Here is a 17348-nt window from a genome sequence, read left to right on the forward strand (position 1 = left end):
AGAAAACCACCCCAGAAGTGGTTATTGGCAGAGAAATGGGACTGGAATAGCAGAAGCTGTTACCAGGCAGGGCAGAGATGCACCAAACAAAGCAGAAACGAACAACAGGCTTGGAAAAAAAATCCTATTATCTGGCAGCCTAAAGCAGCCAAAATAAGCAACAAGTTCTTTAGTGCCCACCAAGTAAAAACCTTGTGCTAAAATATCCTCTTGTGTCCTGGCCAAACTAAAGCATCTGACCCAAGACTGGAAACAAAACCTGCCACCATGCCCCATTTTGATGCTTCACACCATCACTCAGCAAAAGAAACGGCTCCTTTAAGAATTAAGTTTGGTGTTTTACATGCTTCCCATCCCGAAAGAAAGAAGAAAAATCCAGCCTGCTCAACAGCTTCACATGGCTGCTCTCTAAGCAAAGAATGCACCGCTGTGAGTGATTTGCAATATAGAGAAAATAAAGTAGAAAAACATTAAGGGAACAAAAGAGAAATGTAAATTGAACAAGTGCAAAGCTGCTCTATGGGCACACAAACCTCAATCTGATTAATACAGTACCAGTAACAACCCCAGACCCCATCACATGCTGTTCTGCGATATCGCGTGTTTCAATTAGAACTCAGCACAGCACCGGACAATAGAACGGATAAGACAGTGTTACATGCAGTTTTATCATGAACTTTTGATAAGAACATCAAATTAAATAGAGATCTTTCTACAAACATCTTTAAAGCTACCAGATCGCAGCCCTACGTAACCCCTTGCTACTGGAATTCAGCAGAAGGCTAAATGCCGCTTCCCTCTGCCTGTGATAGCAGGAAAAGCTACTGAAGAAACGCAACAGAAAAGGTGCAGCTCTCAAAAGTATCCACAGCATCTGCTTTTTGCCACTGCTCTCGGACCTTCCAAAAAGTTACGGAGAAAGAGACATTGTTCAGATCAGTTTCCTCCTCATTCACATGGTTGCAAACTGTAGCAAGCATCTGGAGTTTAACACAAGCTCTTGAATCTCTTTGCGAGGAGAATAATTATTCTTCAAATAATAAAAAATCCAAAGTGCTTTCCCAAAACAACTGCAGAAACATCACGTACTTTCCCGTGGCTGCTCATCTGCTCATTTATCCCAAGGAACAGCACGGTCCCATCACCTTCACGCTACTGCATGGCACACGCTGAAACAACAGTGCCCGGGGGGGATCTCAGACCCCAACGTTGCACTGCAGTTCCTAAGTAACACAACAGAACATTTGCTAATACCTACATCCACTGGCACCTACTCTTCTGAGCACAGGAATGCATTACGTTGAGTCAGCTTACACCTAACTCATTTGCAGGCTCTACTGACCAGAGAATGGCTCAGCTGAGAACAGACAAGACCCTTTCTCACCAGGATTACTATTTGGCCAGGCACACTTGAAACATCTGTTTTTGAAATCCTCTTCTATTTCTAATTGCAAGTACAGCTTTAACCTGACAATCACATCTCTCTACGCTTAGCTTGAAATAGAAAGATTTTGGCTGGTCCTTCTCCAGACTGATCAACCCTTAGCAATTTATATCTACAGAAAAGATAGACTGACAAACCCCGATGTTTCAGAGGTATCTGAAAGCATGAAAAGAGCATTAACCACAGAACAAACACTGGGAGAAGAAAAAATAACCAAAGAGGACATTAAGAAAACAAACAAACAAACAACTCTGAATCTCAATTTGAAGCCACAACCATGTTTGGCAGATGCCACACTCACCCTTGGAGCATTAGGCTAGTGGTACTGGATCTCTAGCAGAGCTGAAGATGCACTGCAAGGTGCTGGAGTTAACTTCAGTCTTGTCAATAGTCAGCCATTTATAACAACTGGTTTTGGAAGAACATTTGTATTGTCATTTCAAATCTAATGGGTTAGATGGTCTGGGGAAAAAAGATCCTAACTCATCTTCATAGAATCACAAGGCTGGAATGGACCTATAAGTCTTAAAGGGAAAGGATACCTGTTCATGCTGCTTCCTGTAGCTGCTAAGTCAACACTTCCTACTGTGTTGAATAAGACATAGGTTTGCAGAACTCCCATGTGGACAGAGCTATGCTTTTCAATTCAAGGCAGCTACTCATTTCCAGAGAATAAACTACATCAAGAGACAATTAATATATATCAGGCTCGTGGACAACGCTGTTTTATCAACCAGATTTTCACCCAGCTGATGTCCCACAAGTCTCCTCAGCAGAGGAAGGAGGAAACAACATCTACTTTTTACTGTGACCCACGCAAGCCAGAAAGCTTCCATGCACCTGTTCCATACAGCAAGTTGTTATCCATATTATCTCAGAAAATTCATCTTTTACAGCAATAGAAGGAGCTCAATAATTTTTGCAAACACAGACTCAGTTAAGAACTCAGGACTTCTGCACTCAGCAAACAAGCATCTGTTGCTGCTGTCCCACATACATTATGCTCAGTGCCTTTAATGAAGAGTGCTTCATTTGTTAGACCATGGCCAAATGTTAATTTCTAAACTACACTTAATTCTTCTTTCCATGAAACTTTATTGCTGCCTCTTGCACCCCAAGTTCTGCATGTCCCTCATCCAGAATATTCTCCCCCATTCCAATTAAGATTTTGCTTTCAGTTCCCTCTGTAAAGTTTGCTGCACACTTGTTTTCTCCCCAGCTGTGTCAGCAGTGAGGATGACCATAGATGGAGCACATTTGGCAGCTGACATGACCCAGATGCTGAATCTGGAGCTATCTTCCCAGCTGCAGTAGCTGGACTCATGTCTGACTCCTCAGCTGTTGACTGTCAAGCTGCTTCCAAGTTGTGCCAAGCGCACATCTCAAGGCTTTGATGGAAGTGGGGCAAATGCTCTCTGTGAGGTCTGCTGACAAAAATGATACCGAAGACTAAAGGTTTTAAAAGCAGGCAATGTGGGAAACCAACTACCCTCATTTCCTTCTCTTCTTATTCCTCATTTTTTTTCCACAATCTGTTTTTCCCCTACTAATAAAAATTCATGAAGAGCTGAGAGAAGGGCTAATGCACCATGCTTTAGTGTAACGTACCAACCAGGCAGGAAGTCCTCCCTCAACAGTCAACACTACAGGCAATGGAAGGTGGCTCATGTACTTCTACACTGTCATAGCAAGGACTATGAAACATTCATGGAGGGAAACAGAGACAGTCAATTTCTTCATTTTGTTACCTACTCTTTAAGCCTCGTAGACATCTTTGGACCATCTAAGATGCAGAAATTCATCTGCAAATCAGGAGTGATTACTTAACATTCTATTTCTGACAAATTCAACAGTACTTCATTGATTTAACCCAACAAGAGACTTCTACATATTCCGTACCTCCTCGCTGAGGAGCAAAACAAAAGGCTTACCTTGATTTCAATGGTCTCAGTTGTTCAATTATCATTAAGTGTTCTGATCTAGATTTAAGGGAAAGTATTTGAAGTTTTGATCCTTTGTTTAGTCTCTGCTCATCCCGGCATAGCACTTCACATAGACAGAATAAACTATCCCCATCCAACAGCTAAGTACTTCCAAATGGCCTGTTTGCTATAGAGAAAAAGAAGTTTCTTCTGGAATAGCAATCCAAGCTTACAAATGCCCCTTTCAGATTTTTTGTGTATGTATGTGCTTATATACGTGATAGGTCCGTAAGCATCAGAAAATCCCAACACAAACCATGAGTTCTGCTTTTAAACACTGTCACTGGGACCCTCCTGTGTATGTCGACATCCTGCCAGCATAGGATTATTTAAAAAAATATGGCACTCAAAGAGGCAAATTTGTTCAAGGCACTGTAATTTAAACCTGCACGTTAACATTACAATTAAGGAAAACCCTAACGAAACAGCTCGCTGCCTTTCCACCACATTTACCAGAGTGAAAAGAGACTGCCACCCAGTGGACTACGACTGAATACATCAACCACAAACCATGGCAATCAATACAGAATTGTTGCAAATTTTATTTTTAAGAAAGTGTTGGTATTTTTTTTTTATTTTTCCCATTATCACGATGTCTTCAAATACATAAATTCACTTGTCATTCTCTCCTGCACCTGAACAATCAGTATCTGCATGAAGGCACTGTACATATAAAGCTTTTCAGAATTATGAGAAAAAAATAATCTACCAAATCAAGCTGTCAGCAGAGAGATAGTTATCTAGTGCAATCACTCCATTCAGAGGTGAGTTATGCTCTAAACGCACCTTCGGGAAGGTTTAAACAATTCACCTGTAGTATTGCAATGCTGAATAGCATACAGAGATAGTTTAACACCTCTCGAGGTTTTAAGTTCATTTGTACTTGTAAAATCCTTCTCCAGTCTTCTTACCCAACTTCTTTTCTTCTACCAGTTTATCCAGGAGCGGGCTGGGTTGAAAAAGAGGATTGTTGGGCTCTAGTGCGTGCCATCCTGGTGGGAGAAAAGAAGTGGATGAATATGAAATATTCCTGTTTATATACAAAAGCAGTATTATTCTCCATCTCTTTAGAAAAGTGATAAGAGGTTAGCAAACTGAAGAAGGTTTGAAACTTACTCTAGACTCCCCAAGACCCTTCAATACAGCTTCATAAACCAGGCAAGTTGCCATAATTATGAGCAAACCCCGCACTTTGTAGGAGAGATCTGCTCACAGCACCCTATAATCTCATGACTGAAGATTCCAAGATTCATTTCTATCTGTGAGAGATAGACCGTGTGGTCAGCTTGAGCAAAATAACACCACTTGGCACTGCTTGCTAAAAGCAGAAGTGATTTCATTGACAACGTTACTTTGAAAGCGACATTTCTGCCTGGAGAATATTTACACCACTCATTTGCTATCACACGCACATTCTCCACTTACCAGCTGAGATGAAAGGGAGATGGTACAACCATATTTTTTCAAGTATTTTCTGTGTGCCCTAATGACTGAGAACAACATAGTGGCTGGTAGAGAAAGACTGAAGAGTCTCAAGTTTTGTTGCTCTCTGTGAGAAGTCTTACACCCCTACTACACGCTTCTCTTCCCAATGACTCTTCTTTCATCATATAAAGTTTCACTGACATCACTAACATTTTCCACAGGAACTTGATGCAGTCAGCAAAGCAAGCCCTTGTTATATCCCAATCAGTAAGACGCTGTACAAGCATACAGTACAAACGCTGTACTCCTACAGCATTTTGAGCAGAATCCTCATCATTTTCTCCTCAGTGGTTCAAAAACTGTGTCATAAGCATGCAGTTCAAGCTAGTTAGGAGTCAGATTTTCATCACAGCATTCATCTACAAGTTTTCTAAAGAGGGGGAAAAAAAAGAAAATAAGTATGCAGTACCATCTATAATGTATTTACTGGTATCCAACCCAACGTAGTCCAGCAGTTCAAATGGACCCATGGGATAGCCAGCCCCGAGCTTCATAGCAACATCAATATCTTCCTTTGATGCATCTCCTAGAGAAAAGATTGACAGTTTGATGAACAGAGAAGACTCTGCATCTTCTTGGCACCACTTATAAATAATTAACAAGGCGTTATTTCACACTGGTGCAGCTCTTCACTGAAATCTCTGCACGTTTCAGAACTGCAAAAACTGCACACACAGAAGTCCTTGCTGGAGGATAAAGATGAATCTCTCACCAAAAAAACCAAAACAAAACAACAAAACACCACCACAAAAAACAACTACAAACCGCCTGCAGACCTGCTGTCCATTTTCTTATCTTTCCCTTGCATTTCAATATAGATTTTTGAAGTAGCCAAGGCTGTTTTGCTCAGCCTACCTGAAAGACTGGAAGTAGAAACAGTCATTATGAAAAATGAAAAGAGTTTTGTTTTGAGGCAACTGAGTGTTTCAACTTGACAATATCAGCAGCACTTTTTAGATCACATACAGGACAGAGCTACCCTTACTGTGTACTACAGTCAGAAGGCAATGTCTAACACAGGACATACCCAGCTGCTCTAGACAGCAGCTACTGAGGTCAGGGATACAGTCAAATTAGCTGATAGGCACTACTCAGTTTCACTGCGGTTCCCACTAGCAGTCAATTTTAACATACAACTTCAGTGACTGTTTTCTTCTACATCTTAATTAAAGCTCTATTGTCTCCTGAAATACACATAACAATACACATCTCTCAACAAAGGCACCCCTCTCACACACATTAAAACACACACACACTGCTTAAAACTGTGACTTTTTCTAAAAGCATAATGTCCCCTTGCATTCACGTCTTTGCCTTTCAAGTCACTAAAATTTGCTCTTTTCTCTGTTTGAGATGTAATTATCTATCTGTTGATGGATAAACAAGTAGTGTTGGCTTTCATTTTTTCTTCTGGAGATCAAGCCATTCCTTCTGTATGATATAAAACAGATTTTTAATATTTAAAGCGTATTTGGTGGAATCCTGATAATGCAGTGCTTTCATCTATAAAAAGTGGTGTTTTCAAAAACAAAATGTTTCAAATGACATCACTAAGCAGCATGCTGCTATGAGCAGAGCACCTGAAATAAAAGCAATTAGACTCCAAAATTTCCTCTATCCGCTCACACTATTGGCTTGTTTTTCTTTCCAAAACAATTATCAATGCTTTGAAAATTCAGTGGCTCTTTAGAGATTTCTGGTTACTTCCACCTACCCTCAGTACTGGTGTCAAAGTGACCAACAATAAAATAGAAGGTCCTAAAGAAGCTACGCTTAAAAAAGGACACAGGAGGTTTTACAGAGCAATGGTTAAGCCCAAATCACTTGTATGACAGTACTGTTATGTGATACTGAATATTATACTACTTGTCCTACCTGAATGTCGGTGTTTTATTTCACAAGCCCAATGAACAGAACCTTTGGAGGCCTTTCCTAAAGGTCCTCCCACCATGAGATTTTCAGGCATTTTCATAATGGCCTCTTGGGAATCCCATTCTCCTCTCAGGAGAGGTGGGTACCTGATCAGCCAGCAGAGAGTATCTTTATAACAGTACTAAGCTCACCTTTCCAAACCAGAACTATTTCACACTAGCAGAAATTTCCCATATTCCAACTCTGTGCACTTCGGCATTTCAAATGGTAGCTCAGATCTATTTGGATGCACAGATTGTTTGATTCTTGCTGTACCCTACTGCACTGCCAGTCTTTAAGGTGTGAATGTTTGGAGGGAATCCCAATGTTTTACAGTGAATATAACACTTGGCAGCATCATGTGTCAACATTCTCTGAAGTCAACAAACCAAGAAGTACCTCTCTCAAAAAGCCGAACAGCTTCCATCATGTATGGCACCAAGAGACGGTTTACAATAAAACCTGGAGTATCCTAAGAAAATTAAAGAAAAAAAGATCCTAAATAAATGTTCTTTACCAGCACTAAACTCAAATGATACAAGATGAATAACAGTATGAAGACACATTTTAAATCATCAACTTCTGGTATGCTCTAAACTGTACAGTACATCATATTTATCTACTTGCTATTAAAACACAAACAACGAGTTTCACCATCTATGTGTGGCACGTAAACATTTTATCATGCTTGAGAGCAATTAAGATTACTATGAGGCCAATTCATTACTCTTAACGTGGTTCATTGGAAAATGCCTTTTCCTCAGTAAAATTCTGCTGATACAATTTCATGTAAAGATAAAAGAGGTTCTTCCCTACTAGCATTTTTCTTGTGCTGTTCACTACTAGAATTCCCAGTTAAACAGCAGACTTCTACTGCACTGCTCACTGCTAAAGCACACTTTCGAAGATTAGGATCACTTCAGTAGCAAACAGCAATGCTACCAATTTAACGGTAAGGTACATTCTGTCAGATGAAGATAGCAAACTCATACATCACTTGTTTAATGCAAGCTTTAAACAAAATCAAAACACAGATAAAGAGTTCCTGCTAAAGCTTTCCAGCCCAGGCTTCTGCAGGACTGGAAAAGAAAAATCAAATGTGTAAACTCTGATACTTGTGCCGCTACCTCTCCAATCTGAGGAATTTGAGATCAACATGGGGATTTTCTTCATTTTCTTTAATGGGGAAGAGAATCTGGACAGATAGAAGCCTGGAAATTCTAATGTGTGCTTATAACCAACTCAAAACCACTGCCTTAAAATCAGGTTTTCAAGAACAAATCTTCTGAACTTTATGGAATCCAAACTGCACTCACCTTACAACTGACAGGACTTTTTCCTACTGCTTTACTGAAATCCATAAGTGACTCATAAGTCTTCTGGCTAGTCATTGGAGTCTTGATGACCTGGGCAGGAAGGGAGAGCATAAACACATTTATGAGCAGTACAGCAATGATTAAACTCAATTTCAGAACGCTACTATAGAATTTCACACACACACACAAAATTATTAAAAAGAAAGAACAACCAAATTCAGTGGATATACACGTAACAAACACAGATCTATTTTTAAGATAGATTTAGCACTTTACATGTTTTCCCACTCAGCCAGTATGAAAAGTAAAAGGGACTATCCTTTTGGAATATCCCATCCTGCACCCAATGCAAATGATTTATCAAGTGGAGTGACATTGGGCGAGAGCATTCATAACTCAGGTGACAAAAACATTACTAAGATTGACTGCAACAGTCTTACAGAGGTTGCTCTGTTTTGTTTTCAGCCATGTTGATAGATATCTTCAGTATTTTTCAACAGTTATACTGCAATGAGACTTGCACTTTGGAAGCTCATATTCTTATATCCAATTATCTATTATTCTGCTCTGACTTTAAGTATTACTAGAAATTACAAGATGCAGCCCAAGTTTGTACACTTAGGAAAATGAAGAGCTACCTGAAAGCAATTCTTCAGGGTTCCTTGCAGGTTGCGAAACACTATAATGTTAACTAACTTCAGTCCTTCCAGGCAAATCATCTGGAACACTGAATAAACCTGACTGACTTTGTTTCAGAAGTCACAAGGCAGTGATGTTCATCTGCAGATCATTTTGGATCAAGCCCATACTGTTAATAATCAATTGCTCTGTCAGTCAGTAGATGATTTTCTTCAAGCTGCCAACAGTTCTTACTAATCAGCCAGTCTGCATGGTTGAAAGGGCACATCTGCTGGTAGTTCATTGATAACTGTGGAGCCTTGAGACAGGAGTTACCTCAGTTTGTTCAATTTGTTCCTTGACCGAGACTGCACCACCTTCTTATCAGTAGAGGTAGCTCATTCCGCATCAGAGGAGCTGCAAACTGTGATCTACCCTTTCATCTAACTCAATTCTCAGTGAAAACAAAAGCATTACTTCACAACAGTGGTTGTTACTAAGTTGTTTTCAGACTCTTACCTCCACAAGCTTCATCACAGGCACAGGGTTGAAGAAATGGAGGCCACCAAATCGGTCCTGCCTGGTGGTTGAGTTAGCCAACTGTGTGATCTGCAAGGATGAAGTGTTGCTTGCAAATATTGTATGCCTGGAAAAAAAGAAACACATGTAAACCTGACAGCTATCTTTCTGACAGTAGGAGATTGGTGCATTACACATCAATAGACATCCAATGGCTAACCAACCATACACTGGAACTCTCAGAAATACCTCTGCAGAGTATTGCTTTCCTTGTCTGCAGTATAAATTAAGCAATGATGAAATAAACCACTGGATGAGCTGTGTGAGTTTCTGACTCCTGGGAGAGCGTGTTGAATACTGCATTCCTTTATATGTGAAGGAAGATTCTCACATAACATAAAACCATGGGAAATAAAACATTACATTTATGCTGTAAAGAGCATTTTACTTACACTTTTCTGCTCTGACCAACCAATTGATTTTAACGAGGTATAAAGCAGAATTTGCATGTCTCCGTTACATAGATTACACTATCTATGGTTCGGGTGATGGGAGAATCTAAAGGTCTATGAAAGCAGCAATACTTGTGAAGCTCTCATGATATTTTTTTCAGCCATCAGCATGCGTTTGCTTAGTGCCATCTAGTGGGTCACAGAAAGAAATCAAGTACAAAGTCAAACACCAAAGAAACATCATTCCAGCGAAACTTGCAACACTTAATGACCCATTCTGATGATGATAACCACACAGCGTTGTACCAGGTGGCAGATTACTCTTGGAGTACTTATGAAAAAGCAAACACTTCTGCAAAGCACTGTTGAGAGTACAGAGCAGGATGCTTTCAAGATGTGTTTACTGATAATCTGAGACCAATAAAGGGCACTCACAGCATTATCTGGACAGTTATCCAGACAACAAATACCTTGGATTATGGGCCTGTGTTTTCTGGGCCTGCCTGACACCCCTTACTCATTGCATTTGCTCTGAAAACTTATTAGAAATACACTCTCCACACATGTAACCACTAAATAAAACTTCTCTCACTAAGGAATACCTTTCTAACTCCCCTCCCTTTACAGATCCTCTTTCAGAAGAATTATAGCTCTTCTCAAGGGAAAAAAAAAAAAAGGAAGAGGAAAGCAGCTTGTTTGGTTGCGCTTGTTTCTAATGCAATGCTTCTGTTTTGTGTTCATCCTGATTTGAGAGGTCACTGTAGCACAAATATACATGAGAGAAACCTGTGACACTGTAGCTGAGGAAATAAATCCAGGACAAAGCACAAAAGATGAAAGATGCAAAGCATCATTTAGCTTATATCCCAAAGGCGTGATCTTGTCTGATCAACTATAACTCACAGTCCCTTATATTTCAGTCAGTTACCAGTTAACCCTATACTAAGTCCTACCTCTTTCAGAAGCCTGGCCTTCCACAATCATAATACACACAGTTCAAAATGAAGTCAGTGCCCAAGATCTCAACGTTACAAAACCTCTCCCCAGACTCAAAGCAATCTTTAAACAAGTCTTGCCTTCCTTATGGATCAGCCACAAGATCCCCACTAAGCTGGTGCAACACTGAGTTAGCTCAAGTAGTAATTCCAGAAACCAGTGTAGCAAAGGCAGTACAGCACCTGTGCTGACAGGGAGAGCCTTCCCTCCCATCACAGTGCCACGTGGGACAAGCAAAGTCCACCTCCTCTTTCAAAACACAGAAAAACACTGACAAGACATTGCTGCCCTTCCTCATATCATTCACATAATTCACAGCTTTCTATGCTACTCACAAAATAACATTCAAATTGTATCTAACAGCTACTATTTTTAAACACTTGGCAACTACATTTCACTGTTTTAGTAGTCCACTTCATTTCCATCTAGACTTTCTGCACTGCAGCTCACACTCCTCACCATCCACTTCCCTTTCCTTCAGCCTTTACATCCATACATTTAACGCTATCCCGAGTTTTCCTTTTAAATAAGATTTCTTGTCTAATGTCAGTGTCCCTTTTCCTAACTCTGAAGAGTCACACTTTCATTGTCCCCATATCCTTTAATGCTCTGTAACGTAAAATTCGATGTTGCAAGACAGCAATGTTTATAAACCGCTCTGTCTGAGTACAAAGAGTTAAAATTTCCCCAATATCATTAAATGAGGCATCAAATCCTCGTGCTGACTTCTGCCTGCTAGTGGGTTCTAGATAGTTTGCTATTTAACTTACTTTAATTTGCTCACTAACTTTCTCTGTTGAATACAGAGAAAAACGCAGGCAAATAATGGTCTGTGTTATAATATGGACAACTTAGTCATAACAAGGTATCGTGGCAGTTGCCAAAGGCAGCTACTTACTTTTCCTTGCCTGTCAGACTAAGTCCAAGAGCAAGTCAGCCTGTCCTCAGTGCAATGTTGTTTTGTGTATGTGATCACTCATTCCTTTCAGAAATGCCAGGTGATTTTGAACACTGTGTTACGCAGCTTGAAAACCTCCCTAGGCAGAAGTCAACTAACGATAACATCTTTGCTCTGTTGACATTATACACAAGCCAAAACAAGCTTAGTCCTGTGGTTAGACAACCTAAGGTACCTTTTAGCCAATACTCCCAGCTTTAGCTGTTCTAGTTAGGACTCCAACCTGTGAGCAGGCAAGGCGTTGTGATTCTGAGTCATCCATTACAAGGATCAGGCTCCTGAGACTGCAAACTCAGCTTAGCAGGATTTCAGGTCTTGTACCCAACTGAACAGTAACTTTCCAACTGTCATCCAATATAGGTCAAGGAAAATTCCAAAGACTTTAAGTAATCCAGTGAATGCAAGATAAGAGATAATAACTGGCAATAAACTATTTCAAAACTCCTGCAATACAAAGTAAACGTGTATTGCTTAAACTGACTGCAACTTACAGTTAAGAGGCTGAAACCTCTTAAAATCTGCTCATGCCAGGCACACTAAAAATAAATATTTCATTCCACTTCCCTATTTAAATACGGGAACAAGTATACTGCCTATAACTCATCCATACCAGAACAAGCTCATTCTACAGTTGTACATCTCCACTTGGAAAAAGCAGGCCTGTTGAGTAGACAGACAAATCTTGTGTCTAATCACACCATGAAGCACATCAAATAGGCAATGCAACAAGTAAATAAAGCAGATGAATACACCTGAAAGAGTTTGTAATGTACGAACTTAGCAGAACAAGCATCACATACATTGTGTCTGATGCAGAGTTAAGAGGATTAATACAGAAGATGCAGAATAAACGGTGCAAGAAAAATAAAACACATTAAAGAAAAAACAAAGTTTCAAATGAAAACAGAAAAAAAACTGCACTTACTCTGGAGCGAACTTATCCAGCCTCTTGAAGAGTTCATTTTTAATTTCCTGGTTCTCCACAATGGCTTCAATCACCAGATCTGTGCTGTGAACGACTGCTACTGCATCTGTGCTTGTTGTAAGGTTCTTTAAAGTCTTCTCAACAAACTCAGCACCAGCCTAAAACATTCCAAGAACATGCAATAATTATTTCATTTCTTTTTACAAGAAAACCCCCATATGTGCTCTGAAGCCCTCAGAACTTCAAGCTGCTAGATTTCCAAATCAATCAGAAAGTTCTGAGCATGTAGAGATATAATGCTTTCACTGACACAAAGTTTTCTTAGATAATCAAATCTACATTGGGGTAAACAGGAGAACCTCAAAAGCATTAATAACAGGTAGACTACTTGCTGCAGTCCAACTTTCAGCTTCAGGTCTATGTGAACAACTGACAGGTCCATCAGTGCTTTCTGAGAGAACCTGGACTTGTCCGTCACAGAGAGAAACTTCTCCCATTTCAAACCTCTGCACTGTTTCCATTCTGTAAAGTAATGACCTGGTTTCACAGTTCTTTCCTATGGTACATGCAAGTTCATTCAAGTGAAACGGCCTGCACTCTGCTATAGAGTTCCACTGAGAATGAGGTGGGGAGGAGGGAGAGGATTTTATCTTCTGACTATCAAAGCTGCCAATCACTGACAGCCACCGCAAGGATGGAAATAAAGAATTCTCAAGACTGTGAATGGGCGGCAGAAACATCATACAAGTGAAGTTGCATCTGTATGCTACAACATAATGTCATATATTTACCATACAAAGTTTTCTTCTGGATTAAAAGATCCCCCATAATTATGTACAATAAAATATATTGCTCTGGTTATCCTGTAATTACTGTAATTTGCCTGCTGTACTCAAGCAAACAAGCTCTTTTTCACTTTCCTTGCCTTTCTGCACTGTTCATGCTGGTAACTGTAAATACCAGTATATAATTATGTATGTAAGTATATGTAAGCCAGTATATTAGTATGCTCAGTAAGGCGTAACTGGAAACACCATTAGAACTTCCATAGAGCAGTTTTATTCTCCAATGTTTTCCCAGCAGAAGAAATAAAAAGCTGCCAACCTCAGGCTTATCCGCAAACTTCTTCTTAGTCACTCTCTTCAAACTCTCTTCAATTCCTTTTGTAGATTTCTTAAGGATTTCATCTGACTGGTCTACTAACACCACAGTGTGACCGCTGGCTGCCGCAACCTGAAAATTAGAAGAAGATTCAACATCAAGATCATAAACAATTGTATTGATTTGTCTTGGGGCAGCCAACTGAACGGAATTAAGCAAAAGAGAGCTACAAGACATTGAATGAAGAACTACATGCTTTACTAGAAAACAAAACCCTGCAAATGTTGGGGGCAGGAGAGAAAGGACTAAAACAACTCCAGGCAAGAAAGTCATTTGTTTCCCTGAGCTGTCTGCAGACGTGCACTTGGCGGCAGACACAAGACCCACTCCAACAAGGCTGGTTGAAAGGAAAAAGATCAATCTCCAGAAGAAAAGCACATCACCATTCTCATCTGACATTGCTCACTAATCCAGCACAACAGAAAACTGCCAGTCAGCAGCCTGAAGCACTACAGCCGGAGTAGAAGCTGCGGGTGTCAGTCTGTGCGGCTGGACATTCTTTCATCCATCAGTTTCTTTATCTTAAGAACTCTTCAAGACAATTATTCCATTAAATCCATTATAACCTGCTCATTACCAAGCACGCTCTAGAAATGCTTTGGTGATTACCCATTTACAGTTATTCCAGCACACAGCTGGCCAGATGGGAAGGAACTATTGAAAAATGAAGACAACCCTTTTCCCAGTTCATTCTTACCATGTGTGTGTTTATATGAAAGAAGAAAAACAGCGAGAGGTCACACTAATTCAAACACACACATTTGCTCCTTTATTCAATGAGCCTAACAAATACTATGGATGAGATAATAGTGTGAGGGAATCAATTAGTGCTTTTCTCCCACTGAAGTGCTCTTCATATGGCAGAACAAGAAATTATGAACTCCTGGCTTTAAGCCATAACATGGGTTAGTTTCTCCTGACAGGAGGAGAAAGACACGATTTCTTAAGTGTTCTAAATAGGAAGAAAATCTTCATTAATGGGGCACAGGAGCGACCTCTCTCTGTTGCAATCACACCTGTTTTGAGATAAGTTTAGACTGAATCAGAGGCATGTGGTCAGCAAAACAGTCCTTGGTCTTTAACAGAAGACTGCAACTTCTATTACTAACCAACACCACATGTTTCTCTTGATTCTCTAGAATGCAGTCCAACAGTATATGCAAATTAAGGCTCTTTCCCTACAGAATTACAACCCTTACATAGTGTGTGTGCTCCTCAGACAAGAGAACAATTTTCTTCCTGTGCTTGCAGGGAGGCGTTCTATCCCTTGGGTCATTTTTAGACCCTCTTCTGGATATACACTAACAGGTCCACATTCTTCCTGCACCAAGGACACCCCATCTGGATGCAGTGCTGCAGGTGAGGTCTCACAGCGCAGAGCAGAGGGGCAGGATCACCTCCCTGACCTGCTGGCCGCGCTTCTGTTGATGCAGCCCAGGGCATGGCTGACTTTCTGGGCTGAGAGGGCACACTGCTGGCTCATGCCCAGCTGCCATCCACCAGTACCTCCAGGTCCTTTTCAGCAGGGCTGTGCTCTATCCTTAACACCTCTCAGCTTGTACCGATTGATTCAGTGATTATATGACCCATAGTCACTCTTTGAAGGCTCCTTCAGTGGAAGCCTCGAGTCCTAGTATCAAAGTCCAGAAAAATGGTCACCCACAACTTACTGATTTCTAGACATCTGCCACAAAAATAAACCAACCCTTTTGAGAAGGAAATTCTCTAAGCCAGTAACAGAAAGAACTGCAGTTTATGAACTCTCATCTCCTTGCTGGGTTCCACCTGGGGAGAGGGGCAGACATAAGGGCTGCCAGATGCTCACGCTGCTGTTGGGGAGCACCCTGGCAGCTCGGACACGGGGATCCTCCTGTACACGAGGTAATGTCCGCACCTCCCATCTCTGGCAGCACTGCTCGGTCACACAGCTCCCAGGTTAAAGATGAACTTGAGAGCAAAAGGCCAGCGATTAAACACCGGGAAAGTAAGTCCTCTGTAAATATTAACCACTTGATAACGCTGCACATGACAGAGGGCCTGATGCTCATCTTAAGCACCGCAAGCTATTTAAAGGACCAACAATAACATAACTGGCAAGGCAGAAATTTCTTTTGCAGCCCCGTGTTTTCCAAATGTTATCACATACTTTCCAGCTTATAAGCACCCCGTGTTTTGTCATAAGAACCAGCATCTCAACAACCTAAAACACCGACCTCGGTCCTTCCTGCCTCTTTGGAAGTCGAGAGCCGGCAGCGCTATAGCAGCGGCCGCCGTCCCTCCGACCCCGCACAGCCTTAGGCCGAGGAGGCCGCTCCCGCTGCGGTAGCTCGAGCTACGGCCTCCATGGCCGCGCCGCCCCACCGCGCTCACCTGGGCGATGCCGGCGCCCATGAGGCCGCCGCCGATGACCGTGACGTGCTTGACGATCAGCTTCTTGGCGGCCGCCGTAGCGGCGGCGGTGGCGGAGGAGGCCGCGCGCACGAAGGGGCGGGTGGCGAAGGCCATGGCAATGGCGAAGGAGCGCGGCGCGGAGCCAGGGGCCCTTCGGCGGCGGGGCCGGGCGGGGCGAGGGCCGCGCTCCGCCCCGGGGAGAGGCCGCCCGGGCCTGAAGCGCCCTGTGCCGGGACACACGTGTGTCCGTGTGCTGAGGGGCCCGAGGGGGGGACGAGAGTAGGAAGAACGTCGGGCTCAGCTCGCACTTGCCCTTTGGATGTCCTCCTTCCCTCAAGCTGTGCCCGCTGCTCCGGCGTCTCCAAGCCAGGAGCACTGCAGCGCCTCTTACTTTAAGCTACAGTGGGCCCAGGAGCCCCATCCAACCTGGCCTTACGCGTCAACCCTTGAGTCGTTCCTTCATAAACGCTACTGACTGAATCCTATCAGATACAGGCTGCCATCGTTTTCCATTTAGTTCCTCTGTACACCAGAATAGTGAACACTTGTGGTGAGCCGGCAGCAGCTGACAGCACTGCAATGGTAGCATGTATTCCTTGAGCCAGCTTTGAGGTAAACATTAAGCAACTTGTTTTCTCGTAACACAAGAGCCAAAGTATTCTCCTGTCTGTGCACTTTGCACTGAAAATACGCTAAGCCTCATCCACCTGCAGAGGAGGCAGGAGGGCTACCTTGGGGCTACCTTGCACCATAAGTCCAGGCTTAAAGCAGTCACTCCTCTGCACTGAGCTCTCATACAGCTGGGCTCACACCCACTATATTGCTCCCTATAAGTGCTCCAGTTACGGCCCACCCAGCTCTGCATGTGGCACCCCCTTATCTCTGCCCTCTCTACACAAAACAACCCCTCAGCTCTGCTCGCTGCTCTGCTCCTTTTCCACCTTGGTTTTCACACTGTGTGTCTCCTCAGCAGCTTCTTCCCTTTACCTTCCCCATCTGCATTCTTCTCCTTTTATTCTTTCCGAGTAACAGGGTTGTTAAAGCTGCAATGTGAGAATAAAGAAGCATACTCTATTACTTGCTCACAACACACTTGATATATTTTACCAATTCTAGTTTTCCCCTCCCCTGCCCCTTTGACTCTTCATCTCACTCAGAAATGTACAACATGAAATATCACAAGCTTAGCC

At 42.0% G+C, this 17348-nt stretch overlaps 1 protein-coding gene across 1 annotated transcript; it reads right to left on the minus strand.

The window, feature by feature from the left end:
- Nucleotides 1-3948: 3948 nt before the first annotated feature.
- HADH (hydroxyacyl-CoA dehydrogenase) lies at nt 3949-16302 on the minus strand. The gene is made up of 8 exons (XM_015861358.2): nt 16138-16302; nt 13711-13839; nt 12607-12764; nt 9276-9402; nt 8139-8228; nt 7222-7294; nt 5321-5437; nt 3949-4418 (listed from the first exon to the last, which is right to left on the minus strand). The coding sequence occupies exons 1-8, from the start codon at nt 16270-16272 to the stop codon at nt 4300-4302; spliced, it is 948 nt and encodes a 315-aa protein (XP_015716844.2). The 5' UTR covers nt 16273-16302; the 3' UTR covers nt 3949-4299.
- Between the last annotated feature and the right edge of the window lie 1046 nt (nt 16303-17348).

The sequence above is a fragment of the Coturnix japonica genome, chromosome 4 (assembly GCF_054131305.1).
Source record: "Coturnix japonica strain WE chromosome 4, WE-NBRP24, whole genome shotgun sequence".
Classification (NCBI taxonomy): domain Eukaryota; kingdom Metazoa; phylum Chordata; class Aves; order Galliformes; family Phasianidae; genus Coturnix; species Coturnix japonica.

Coding starts and splice junctions, on each gene's coding strand:
- HADH (XM_015861358.2), bottom strand. CDS start 16,272: ATGGCCTTCGCCACCCGCCCCTTCGTGCGCGCGGCCTCCTCCGCCACC. Junction 7,295..8,138: donor AAAGTCCTGTCAGTTGTAAG/GTGAGTGCAGTT, acceptor TAATTTTCTTAG/GATACTCCAGGTTTTATTGT. Junction 4,419..5,320: donor CAGTAAATACATTATAGATG/GTACTGCATACT, acceptor TTCTCCCACCAG/GATGGCACGCACTAGAGCCC.